This window comes from Phyllobates terribilis, unplaced genomic scaffold (genome assembly GCF_046119375.1).
Source record: "Phyllobates terribilis strain yellow unplaced genomic scaffold, ASM4611937v1 Scaffold_2__4_contigs__length_985480577, whole genome shotgun sequence".
Taxonomy (NCBI): domain Eukaryota; kingdom Metazoa; phylum Chordata; class Amphibia; order Anura; family Dendrobatidae; genus Phyllobates; species Phyllobates terribilis.
Window position 1 is genome coordinate 929,937,039 of NW_027362762.1, and position 11,441 is coordinate 929,948,479.

General features: G+C 40.9%; 1 protein-coding gene across 1 annotated transcript; it reads left to right on the forward strand.

The window, feature by feature from the left end:
• Positions 1 to 3,696: 3,696 nt before the first annotated feature.
• LOC141253068 (claudin-8-like) lies at positions 3,697 to 4,555 on the forward strand. Its single transcript, XM_073670824.1, has one exon. It carries the CDS (start codon positions 3,814 to 3,816, stop codon positions 4,531 to 4,533), a length of 720 nt encoding a protein of 239 aa, XP_073526925.1. The 5' UTR covers positions 3,697 to 3,813; the 3' UTR covers positions 4,534 to 4,555.
• The last annotated feature ends 6,886 nt before the right edge of the window (positions 4,556 to 11,441 follow it).

The window sequence follows — 11,441 nt, forward strand, 5'->3', positions numbered from 1 at the left end:
TGGGGTAGTGTAGCGTTGGTGCAGCACTCCCTTCTTACCTGAGAGAAGGGAGACACCACACCTCTGGGTGAGGTGCAGTACCTCTGTGGCGACCGAACCCTCAGGGGCGCCACAATAACATGATTTTCACCCTAATTGCTTTGGCAATTTTATACTAAAAGCTCAGGGCTAACAAATGCCCCCATGGCCGTTCTGTATGACTGCCTGGTAGGCTATTCCTTAGGCGTTCACTAAAGGTGGTCACACATTAGATGTATTTTAGCGGGACCTGACTTCTTTGTACGGGGGTGTTTCGACTCTTTCAAAATGGTAGATCTCGGGAAAGGTGTGAAATTTCTTTTAGAAGTTTTACCTTTACTGTGCTGTCAATCTACGGTGCAGAGAGTTATTTGTGATGACTGTCACACTCAGATTCCAGAACTGCAATTCCTACCATATCATGGTCAAAAGCAAACACACACTTACATTTATAGATAAAGGAAGGAGTCGATCTCTGTTACTCTGGCAGCCGGGCGTCTGTGAAATACAGCACATTTCAATAGAGGTATATTGCAATATATTATGAAAATGAAAATGCAATAATCCACTCCGAGAACTGTGACTGAGGCCACTCTAGGCACACCCCTATGACTGAGGCCACTCGGGGCACGCCCCTATGACTGAAAGCTAATGGCTCGCGAAACAAAAAAAGTTAATTTTCTCCCGGTAGCCGGACTTCCAGTAAGTCGGACATACACCATTGTAACACTATTAACCTGTAGATTAACTCTATACGTGAAGGTTAATAGTGTTTGGGGGCATGACAGATTCCCTTCAAAAATGATAGCACTAAAGAATTTGTAAATGCCACCCATGCCAAGTATCCAAATAAATCCATTATGTAGTTCTCAAACCTCACAACACAAGTCACTACTCACATGCATCCGCACTGTACACTTTCCACAACTGACAAACCTATACACAATCTCACAACATATAGGTGCACAGATATTACTGTCCGGCACCCATTCATGACTTGGCCCAGAATACACGATGGCTCTTGCTGTACCTCAATGCTTGGCAGCAGTCAATGTTAAATGTACTGTATATTCTTGTTGGCAGCAATGGAGAAGGAAAAATACCTTATTTTGTTCCAATCAATTTAAAAAGTAACCGGACTGGTCAGCAGGTTCATAAATTAACTATATTTTATTTTTTGGTTACGAGAGCATTAGGCAGTGTACAAAGGGGAGAAAAATCTAAGGGGTTTTCCAGGTGAATTTAAGTTATCACCTATCAACAGGACAAGTGATAACTTAGAAATCGGTGGAAGTCCATTCGCTGGGACCCGCTCTGATTGTCAGAAAGGGGCACATTTATCCCCACTAGAGTGGGCCGGCATCGCTAATGTCTCAATGCTACTCCATTCATGTGTTTGGGTTTTTCTAGCAGCCCCATAGTGAATTAATGGTCCGGCGATAGGGAATGTGCACTGCCGATCCATTGTAATGGGTATAAGTTTCCTATTTCTGACGATTGGTGCAGGTTCCAGAAACTTCCCACCAATCTAGAAGTTATCACCTATAATGTGGATTTTGATAGCTTAACTTCATTGAATGACCCTTTTAAGCTCATAGAGACTCCCATAAGTGCTGGGCTATAATTAGAGTTTGAGCAACATTAGGTCTCACGTGAAGGAGCCTGAAAACCACTGTTCCACAAAGTGAAGGGAAAGGCCAAACATCGTTGAAGGACCGTGGAACATGTTTTTGCAAAGGCTTCAAGTTTATGAGTGTAATTACTATACAGTCAGTCCAGGTCACTACCCCAAGTTCTTGGATACTCGGTGACAAATACCTACATGAGATCTCTATTGTTAGTAAAGAAGTGGCAGGGGAACCAGGACCTTCTGTCCTCCATGGTAAAATCTGGCATCATGCTACTCTCTGAGTCCTGTTCACCTAAAAGGGAGCAAATTATCTGTGCCCATTGCTTGCTCTCAGACAGATACTTCAAGCCACAGAGACAAGAGAAGATGTTTTCGAGGATTGAGCACACATACAATGCTGGACCTATGTTTTTGTTTAAAGTGGTACCTAAATCAAGTGATGTGTAATAAAATACCCAGTGTTAACGTCGTTAAAGTCATTAATACAAAGTGGCCTCATACAATTGAAAACGTGTCGGATAAATTGACCAGTATTCTGTTAATGAATATGAAACATAAATGCTCAATAAGTGACTTTTTCAGATTAAAAATACCTGATAATCTCTTTCTAGAATTTAATCTGGAATACAAATTCAGCATGGCCAGCTGGATAGGCAAGGCCATTACCAAAATGATGGGAAGTGAAACCAAATCTTATATAAATCACATTGACTAGAACTGATGGGCGGAACGGGGAATTTTTATCCTCGATGGCTCACTGTCATTCCCGCTAGAATGGGTCGGCAGTGTACATGCCCGACAACTGCTCCATTAATTTTCTATGGGACTGCTGAGCGCTGTGCTTGGCTTTTTCCGTCAGCCCCATAGAAAATGACCCACAACTGATGGAGAGTTGTGAAGTTTAGGGCTTTCCATGAGGTTTAAAGTCCCACCAGAAAAATATTGAGAAGCCTTGCTAAGAGTATAAAAAAAAATGTCAGTCTGTTTCCAATGGCATGTAGAATCATCAATTGTCATGCAGTTTATGGCTAAAGTCTGTAATAGCAATGGTGCACATAATGGTGATGCAGCAGAGGTGTAACTTAATGCTCCCAAGCCCAGTGCAAAATTGGTAGCAAGGCCTTCTCAAACATGTTCCATTTCCAAAACTGCATAGCTATGTCCAGTTGTTCAACGGCTCAAGGCAGGAGGGAGACCAATCCAATCCCTTCACCACTTTAGGCCACCACGTACACCACCGTTAGTCTCTTCACTGCTCTCGACCACTAGCGTCATTATTACCCTTTACTACTTGTTCTTATGAACAAAAATTAAACTATTTACTTGTTAAATGGGTCAACTGCTTAATGGGGCTTCCCAGCTCAGGATCCTACTTTACCTCCAACAATCAGCCCTTACTCTGAAGATGTAAATTGCTAGTATGAGCTGATGGGGTACCATATGTTGTTTTTTACAGGTGTCCTAATTTTTCTGTATCTACCTTTGACAAATAATTAATATTTAAAGCCACTATGTAGAGATAGGGAATATCCAAACTTTAAAACATTTTGTTCATATGTTATAGTCTATGCTTGTCAGAGTTGATTGGTGGTGGTCTATCAACTACCACCAATTCAACACTACTAAGCAGTCCAAAATACTTAAAAGTTAGCTACTCTATAACATTTTTTTTATTCTTCATTTAGCTCATGTAGTGCATAAATCTATCAAAAATTAAATCAAAAACATGTTGTGCTTAATCTTAATTACAGATCTTTCATCCACACATTATGTATGGCTGTACGCAATGTACAGACTATAACTGAATAAACAAATGAAATACCAAACAAATTAGAGATCGGAACACTCAACATCTGCTTTCCATTTGTTCCGATCAGCAGATAAGTGTAGCCTGAGGTGTCGATGTGCTGAGTAGGCGCTTTGATACCTGTGTACACATCCAGGATATGTAACAACCTATTAGGTAACACAATGGAAACAGAAGTTTATACACGTGCACAGACAAAGATAAATTGACCTGTATCGTCTGCTGATGAGCATTTCTAAATTGGATCCTGAAGGCTAAACAACCGAAACAAGGGCCACCAAGCAGAAGAGGTGCCATTGTCTTGTCCAGATATAAGACGTCTGATATTCTCCTTGCAGAACTACATTTAGAAGACAACATGGTCAGCTGCATAGTCCAGACCATTGCCGTGATACTGGGAAATGTGGGCACCCTACTGACATTTGCCATCTATGGAATGCCCCACTGGAGAGTGGCCATCATAGCAGAAAGCAACTCTTACGGCAAGCGTATCGATGGTCGCTGGTTGGGCCGTTGGGATGGACTTTGGATGACCTGCGTGACACAAAACAATCTCCCACAGTCTTGTCAACCCTATTCCCAAGCATTGGGGTCGATAACTCCAGATCTGAAGGTTTCAAGGATTTTGATGTCCTTTGCTGTAATTGTGGCATTTATGGGCTGTGTAACCTCCCTCATCGGCATGCTGTTCAGTAAATTTTGCACTATAAGTGAAAGGAGCCGCAGTTGCTGCCTTCTTCTGGCGGGCATCAATTTCATCATTGCTGGAATACTTATTCTCACACCCTCGACATTAATTGCTTTTAACATCATGAAAAACGTTTGCTTCTCCGACTGCAAAATTGTCCAACACGAGGAAATCGGTGAGGCCATCATGCTGGCATGGCCAACGGTGTTGCTCTTTTTCATCGGAGGGTCTATATTTTGTTGGTTTCACCCATGTAGATGTTCAAGGGAGAGATGCATCTATCCCAGTGAAGACATTCAACCGTCTATCTATCAAAAGAAGAAAGATTTAGCAGAGGAACTTCATGTTCTCAAAGCCATTCAAGAGCAAAGTGAGGATATTATCATATAGATAAACATTCGGCAACTCCAAGTTTGAGCACAATGTATGAATCTACTTAAAAGGTGGCAACTTTGCAAAGGCCATCCCTTACTCATTTGTTGTTTTGAGCTCTTTCCTTCTCCATTCATATACAAAGCAAATTACAGAGTTGTGTAATACTGGACTGCAGATCATTGAAGGAGTTCAGGTGAGAATGAAACCTAAAAGGGGCTGTCCATTTTATGTTTATTTTAACTAATGTGTTAGGAGACCTTATATTACTAAAATATAAGTATTACAGGTCTCAGCCTTCTTCACAGACGCCTGTTCTCAAAATAACTAATGATGGAGAAACATGTGGCCAGACATGAGATAAGCAAATATATTCATGTGTAATTGAACTCTACGCGAATATTACAAAAATTTGTATGTGCCAAATTTATTGTATTTTGCTTCCGTACGGATTAATTTTGCTGAACCGTATGAGGCCATAAAATTATTCAAAAATGTTAAAAAATTATTCTTATCTTACTGATCACCTCTCCGGCCTCCTCGCTCCTCACCATCAATCATCCACTTCTGTCGCATCTTCTTTCTCCTCCACAAGCGCGGAATCCCCTCTTCACACTAGGCCAGGACTTCCGGCTCTGATGAGGCCCAGGACATTTCTGCGCATTTGTAGGCAAGGTCACAGTTCATGACATGACGTCGTAACCTTACGCTCCCTTGCGCAATACCGTACGGGGTCTCATCAGTGCCGAAAGTCCTAATGTGAAGTGGCCCACAGATTCAGCGTTCCTGGCAGGGATAAGAATATGCAACAAGACCGGACAGGTCATGGTGAGGAGCCGAGGGGCTGGAGAGGAAAGCGGTCAATCAAATTTCTTGGGAAAAATCGGCGCAAACTGGAGAATTCTAATTTTGCCTGGTCATCTGATCTCGAGACCTGACTCTTCCAAATGAACAATAGTTTTTCAACATACAGTGTTTTTCTTACATAGAGGAGGCTGATGGACAGGTCTGGTCACATGCTGCTCCGTCATTTTCCATTTTGGAAACAGTAGAGCTGCTCAGTCTGTGAGGAAGATGGTACTAATAAGAGTAAAAAGAGAACCTGTAGGACCTATATATTAATAAGGGCCCAAACATCTTGTCCCTTATACATTTGCTAAGATAAATTGGACTCCCCCTTTAAGGAGCATATTTTAGAATAATATCTGCCTGTTTCAAAGGTCAATCAGCAGAATTAAGCTTTAGGGGTGAATAAAGAAAAAATGTGATCTTGCTCAGATATGAAATGATGCTCTCTAACCAAGCAGTTTATATACATTTATATGATTATCTTACTGTAATAGACCCTAATAGGGCAAATTGACATCATAGAAGAGGGTCATCTGTTTTGACTCTCCTTCCAGGAGCCGTAGTAGAGAGACTGTGTGATATCAGAGTTGTGCTTTGTACTTTAATCAATCACATTGTGTCACTGATACCCTGAACCAGTGAGACTGCAGCTGCATCCCCTTCCTCCCCACCTAGTAGGTACAGATTCATGCATGACAGGTGCTCTAAAAGGCTGATGGGGGTTTCTGAACTTTTCTAGACGTCCCGCAGATAGAAAAAGGAGAATATAAATCTAAATATAACGGCATTTAAATTAGATAATGAGTTGAGATTATTGGCAATATAAGTAAAATGCTGAGACTGCAGCTTGCTAATGAGCGATCGCTGTTCCATTACCAGCTTGTATGTGACCTGAACACTCGGTGTGACGGATGCATATAGAATAATGACCACTGCTTCTATTTATTTATTTATGACATGAGATTTTGAGAAATTATATATGGGGAAGGAACGTGCAAAACTTTGCTGGACGAGATATTGGACAAAAATGTGATCCCTCAATGTGAAAGCAGAAAATGCACAATATTCATGTAACAGCATAAAAAAGACATTATATTTTTAAGAATATAGTGGTATCTGTCTACTGTGGTACTTCTGTATATACTTGTGTTATTATCAGTAATAATGGACACGTAGATTCTGGGTGTTAAGTGGGGCAACAGCAGTCCACTATGTTGTGGAAATGGTGTTCAGAGATGTTTAAAGTGTTGGAATAGTCCAGAATAGCAGAGGATTTGTCATGGGGCCTTAAAGGGGTTGTTCATAACCTTAAAGGGATATATAGGTGATAACTTGGCGATCGGTTGGGGCCCAATCACAGGGATTCGTGCCGAATGGTAGAACGAGAAAATTGTATCCCCAACAGGGATCTTTAACTTCCTTTGCAAAATGAAGCAACAGGTTGGACGCTCAAACACCACTCTATTTATTCTCTATGGGGGCTGCCGGAAAAAGCCAAGCACCCCGCTCGGCGGCTCCATAGAGAATGAATGGATAAAAGTTTCCCGTTCTGCCGAACTGTTCGAGTTCCCAGAGATGGATCACCAATGATCAGCAAGGTATCACTTATCTTCTGGACAGCTGATAACTTGTTGTCTCTAGACAACCCCTTTAAAAAAATGGACTCAGAATGGTGTTAAAGGAGCAGTCCCATGAAATTATTTTGCAATGTCTTTTTGTTTATGCAGTGCATGTTGAATTATTTTTGACGATTGCTTCCTTCTCCTTTCTGGAACTTTTCCACACCACGTGATTGCCAATGAGAGACCCTCACTATGAGTCTCATAGGATTACACTGGGAAAGTGACTTCTGCTCCACAGACAATACGCTGTGTGATCCGGATGGTCACCTTGGCGGTCACTTGGTGCAGGAGAAGTGGAACCGGGAGAAGACGACGGAGATTGGTAAGTATCATAAAATATGATACAAAGATTGCAAAAGGCTAAAAGAGGAATATTTTCATGGGACTGCTACTTTAAGATAAAAACTAAACTGATCCTTTGGATCTCAGGGAAGATAAGCCGCCTCCAGAGGAGTCTGCTTTCTCCCCTCTACCCAAGGACACATGCCATATCAGCATATGGGGGGTCGGGCGGATGATAACCCCATTTTTTTGGTGACATTGGAGCCAATCACTTTACACTACATGAGTTACAAATGATTTATTAACTATTTTTGATGATATTTCCTGTGTGTACAATGATAAGAACAAATATTAGGAGGTTTATTTTGGAGAAAATGTGACTTTTTGCTTTAAGTTTAAAATATTAAAATATATTTATTACTACTGTTGTTTTTTTGTGTTTTTGTTGGTATATATTGGTGCACGTGTAACCTAATGAGCAAACTGTATATACAGGACGTTATAATGTGAGACTATGAGCAAATAGAATGGCTTTCAGATGGATGTCATTATTATGCAAAACATGTCATTAGAGAGGAGTGACTCATTAGGATGATCCTGTATGACTTAGTGTCACCCTATCTGATGTTACAAATAAAAATGTGATCGTTCAGGTCAAAATGATGAGATGATCAGAAGAAAAACTGAGCTGATTGAGGAAGGAGTAGCACACAAGGAATGGGACAGCGCCGTACCTCGTGTAGTGTCCATGAATGGTACTGCAGCTCTCTCCCATCATTATAATAATAATAATAATAATTTTTATTCTATAGCACCAACACATTCCACCGCACTTTCCAATTCAGAGGGAACTTGTACAAACAAGATAAGACTTAACAGAGTAACACATACCAAGAGGAGTGATGGCCCTGCTCGCAAGCTTACAATCTATGAGGAAATAGGGGTAACGCAAAAGGTAAAACTAAAGTCCTTGTTGTGTAAGGTCCAGCCATCAGTATAATAAATAGGGGTATTAAAATAACCGGTCACCAACTAGCATCTGTACAAGTACAGGTACAAAGTGCTACTGAGTGAATGGAAGGGAGGACTGGGAATAATTAGTTAGATTTTTGAGGTGAGGTGATAGGCCAGCTTAAAGAAAAAGTTTCTAGGGCATGCTTAAAACTGTGGATACTGGGAATTAACCGGATTGCCTGGGGTAGTGCATTCCAGAAAACTAGTGCAGCACAAGAGAAGTCCTGGAGACGGGAGGATGTTCGGATTATAGAGAATGTTAGTCTCAGGTTATTAGTGGAATGAAGAGGACTGTTAAATTGGTAAACAGAGATGGAGGAGATGTAGGGCAGTGCGGAGTTGTGGAGAGCTTTGTGGGTGAGAGAGATAAGTTTATATTGGATTCTGTAGTGGATGGACAACCAGTGCAAAGACTGGCAAAAAAGTGAACATTCATGTACCACAGTAAGTCTTAATATTTGTATACCGAAACTTTTATATCAGTCAATCTCTGATACTATTACATATTTACCATGGCATAAATATAACCGGCTGACTCACACCGGGAGTAATTTCATGGCTTTTACTTGGCTGGCTAAGTCCATCATGATCTCTTCATTTATGCTGCAGTAGATAGCCATATTAGTAACTAATCTCGTTATTAAGGACTATAAATGAGCGGATATGCGGTGACTCACAGTTCCGAGTAGGACATGTCTCCATTTTCTTTTTTTTGCAGAGAGTCAGTGTGCAAAAAATAAGGGTATGTGAAACGGCAACATAATTGTAATGGGTCCGTGATCTATCTGCAAGAATAAGGTATAGTAAAATACCGATGTGTGAAAGAGCCCGAATAAATAGAAATGGAATGATTAGAACTAAAGGATGTGCTTTACTTGTATAGTTTCTGTCTGATAGTTCAAGAATCAAGATTACCCGTCGTTATAATTTTTATTTCGGAAATCGACAGTACACACGAAAATAATTAAATTTGTAATATATCTTATCAGAGAAATCTGCTTCTGTCTCCTCCTGGTCTGTTCATTAATTTTCACAATTCTCAGTTTGCAGGTAAAATCTGTATTCAGTGAAGATTACTCAGATAGAAGATGACCTTTGGTGCTTTTTTAAATTCTATGGAGAAGGGAGGAGCTAGAGGAGGACACACCCACTGTAAAAATCCGCAACATAAAAAGTGACATGTTGCAGATTTTACAATCTACTCCGCAGGTTAATCCAGAAAAATTTAGAAGCATGTGGATCAGAAATGTAAAATGCAACATGTGAACAGACCCTTAATGTTTAAATAGTTCAGGTCTGACTTCCTGCACAGTGCTGATTGGTTGAAAGAACCCAATAAAGGGGAGAGCGTGCTTGTCCAATCCCCACTGATCAAATATCGATTACCAGGTCCTTACTCCTAGTAAGACAGCAGCTGAAAATTGTAAGTTACATGAAGTCTCGTCGGTCTACTTCCATATGAGAAAGTAACATATTATTATCTTCCATTTTTTAAATGGAACCTGTTAGCAACTTTTACCCCCACACCATTTCTATGACTGTCGATCCCTTTATGACCCCTAAAGAGCTGCTCCGGCAGCGAGACATTGTGTTTTTGAAGTTCCGTCTATGACTGCATAGTGGATGAGGATGCACTTACAGCTCCTCTGCCTCATACTGTATTTCCTACCAGCAGCACCCTCCTCCCCTGGAGGATTAACAGGTCGGTGGCCAGAGAACCAGAGCTAATGACCTGTCAATCACTCAGGGGCGGGTGCTGTTAGTTCAGTAATACAGCGAACACTGAGAAGCTGTAAGTGCATCGTCAAGCCCCACTGCACTTCCAGACTGAACTTTAAAAGGCGATTTCTGTCTGCTAGGGCAGCCCTTTGAGTTATAAAGGGGTCGACTGACTTATCTTTTAAAGCACTACACAGTCATAATTGTTGACAGGCTCCCTTTAAGAGTTTCATTATATCTCCATGTACTATAGCTTTAAATAGTTTAAAATGAATTATGATGACTTGGTCCAGATGGGGTAAAAGTCAGAAACTCAGAAGACCTTGTGGATTCTGAATGTGTGAGTTTTACCCCATTCAGTATGAGTCTCAAAAACATGTAGAGCGGTCATAATTTAATTCTAGACCTCTTATGTATTGGAGAACTTTCTTGGGGGCTTATTGCTCTGATGTGTGACCCGCTCCATGGAGACACTTCTGCTAAGTCGGTGGCAAAGTAGGATCCTATTCCGTGACACTTTTAATATAAAACTTGGCATTCAGATGCTATGAGAAACTGAAATTTATTGAATAACAACAATCCAATATTGTAGACGCTTCGGTCTATACAATAGCCCTTCATCAATATATGGATTGGCCAGGAAAGATGTTTGATCCAAAGAGGCAGTGCTAAGGCAAAAGGCGGTGTCCAGAGGGAAGCTTTTGCCTTTTGCCTTTGCGCTGCCTCTTTGGATCTGACTAGGGATGAGTGGACCCATGGAATTTCCTGTTGCGGTACCCTACCCGAACTTTATTCCAAAGTTTGGTTCGGGTACCAGAACTATACTCAAACTTGAACCAGAATCCAAACCCCATTGTAAATAATAAGGACCCAAACTTTTGATCTGGAAAATCTCTCTTTCCTCTCTTTTTCGTCCCGGAACTCTGAACATTCCAACGGACTACCGGGAGAAGTCCGTGTTCTGTGTTTACACCGGACACTAACTGTCCGGTACGAACCCCGAACTTTTAAGTTCGGGTTCACTTATCTATAGCTCTGACTGCTCCATGGAGAGCCTGTTTAAGAGTTTGACATTTTTGTATTTATTATCAAATAGTTTTTTTTATTGTTTTTTAAAAGCACGTTCCATCTGTACTTTCTCCCTCCATTGTGTTCCACCTTTAAATTCACTATTCCGCGCCGACAGACGAACGTTCTGTATTAAGATGTTATAACCTCAGCGTCACGAAATGCCTGAAAAAATCTTTCCTGTCACTTCAGGTGGAAAACATTTGAACTGATTGTTTGTACTGGATTTAATAAGAGCTACAGCCGTTCTCCCAGACAAAGAGACATTTCTCCACATGACGCATTTCACAGTAGAGTAGAATCCCATCCATTGTGATCCAAGCACTTTATTAGTCGTCTAAACATTGAGCTGACAGTTCCTATCCATCTTCC

What these genes read in the sequence shown, in the direction of transcription:
- LOC141253068 (XM_073670824.1), top strand. Translation starts at nt 3,814, where the DNA reads ATGGTCAGCTGCATAGTCCAGACCATTGCCGTGATACTGGGAAATGTG.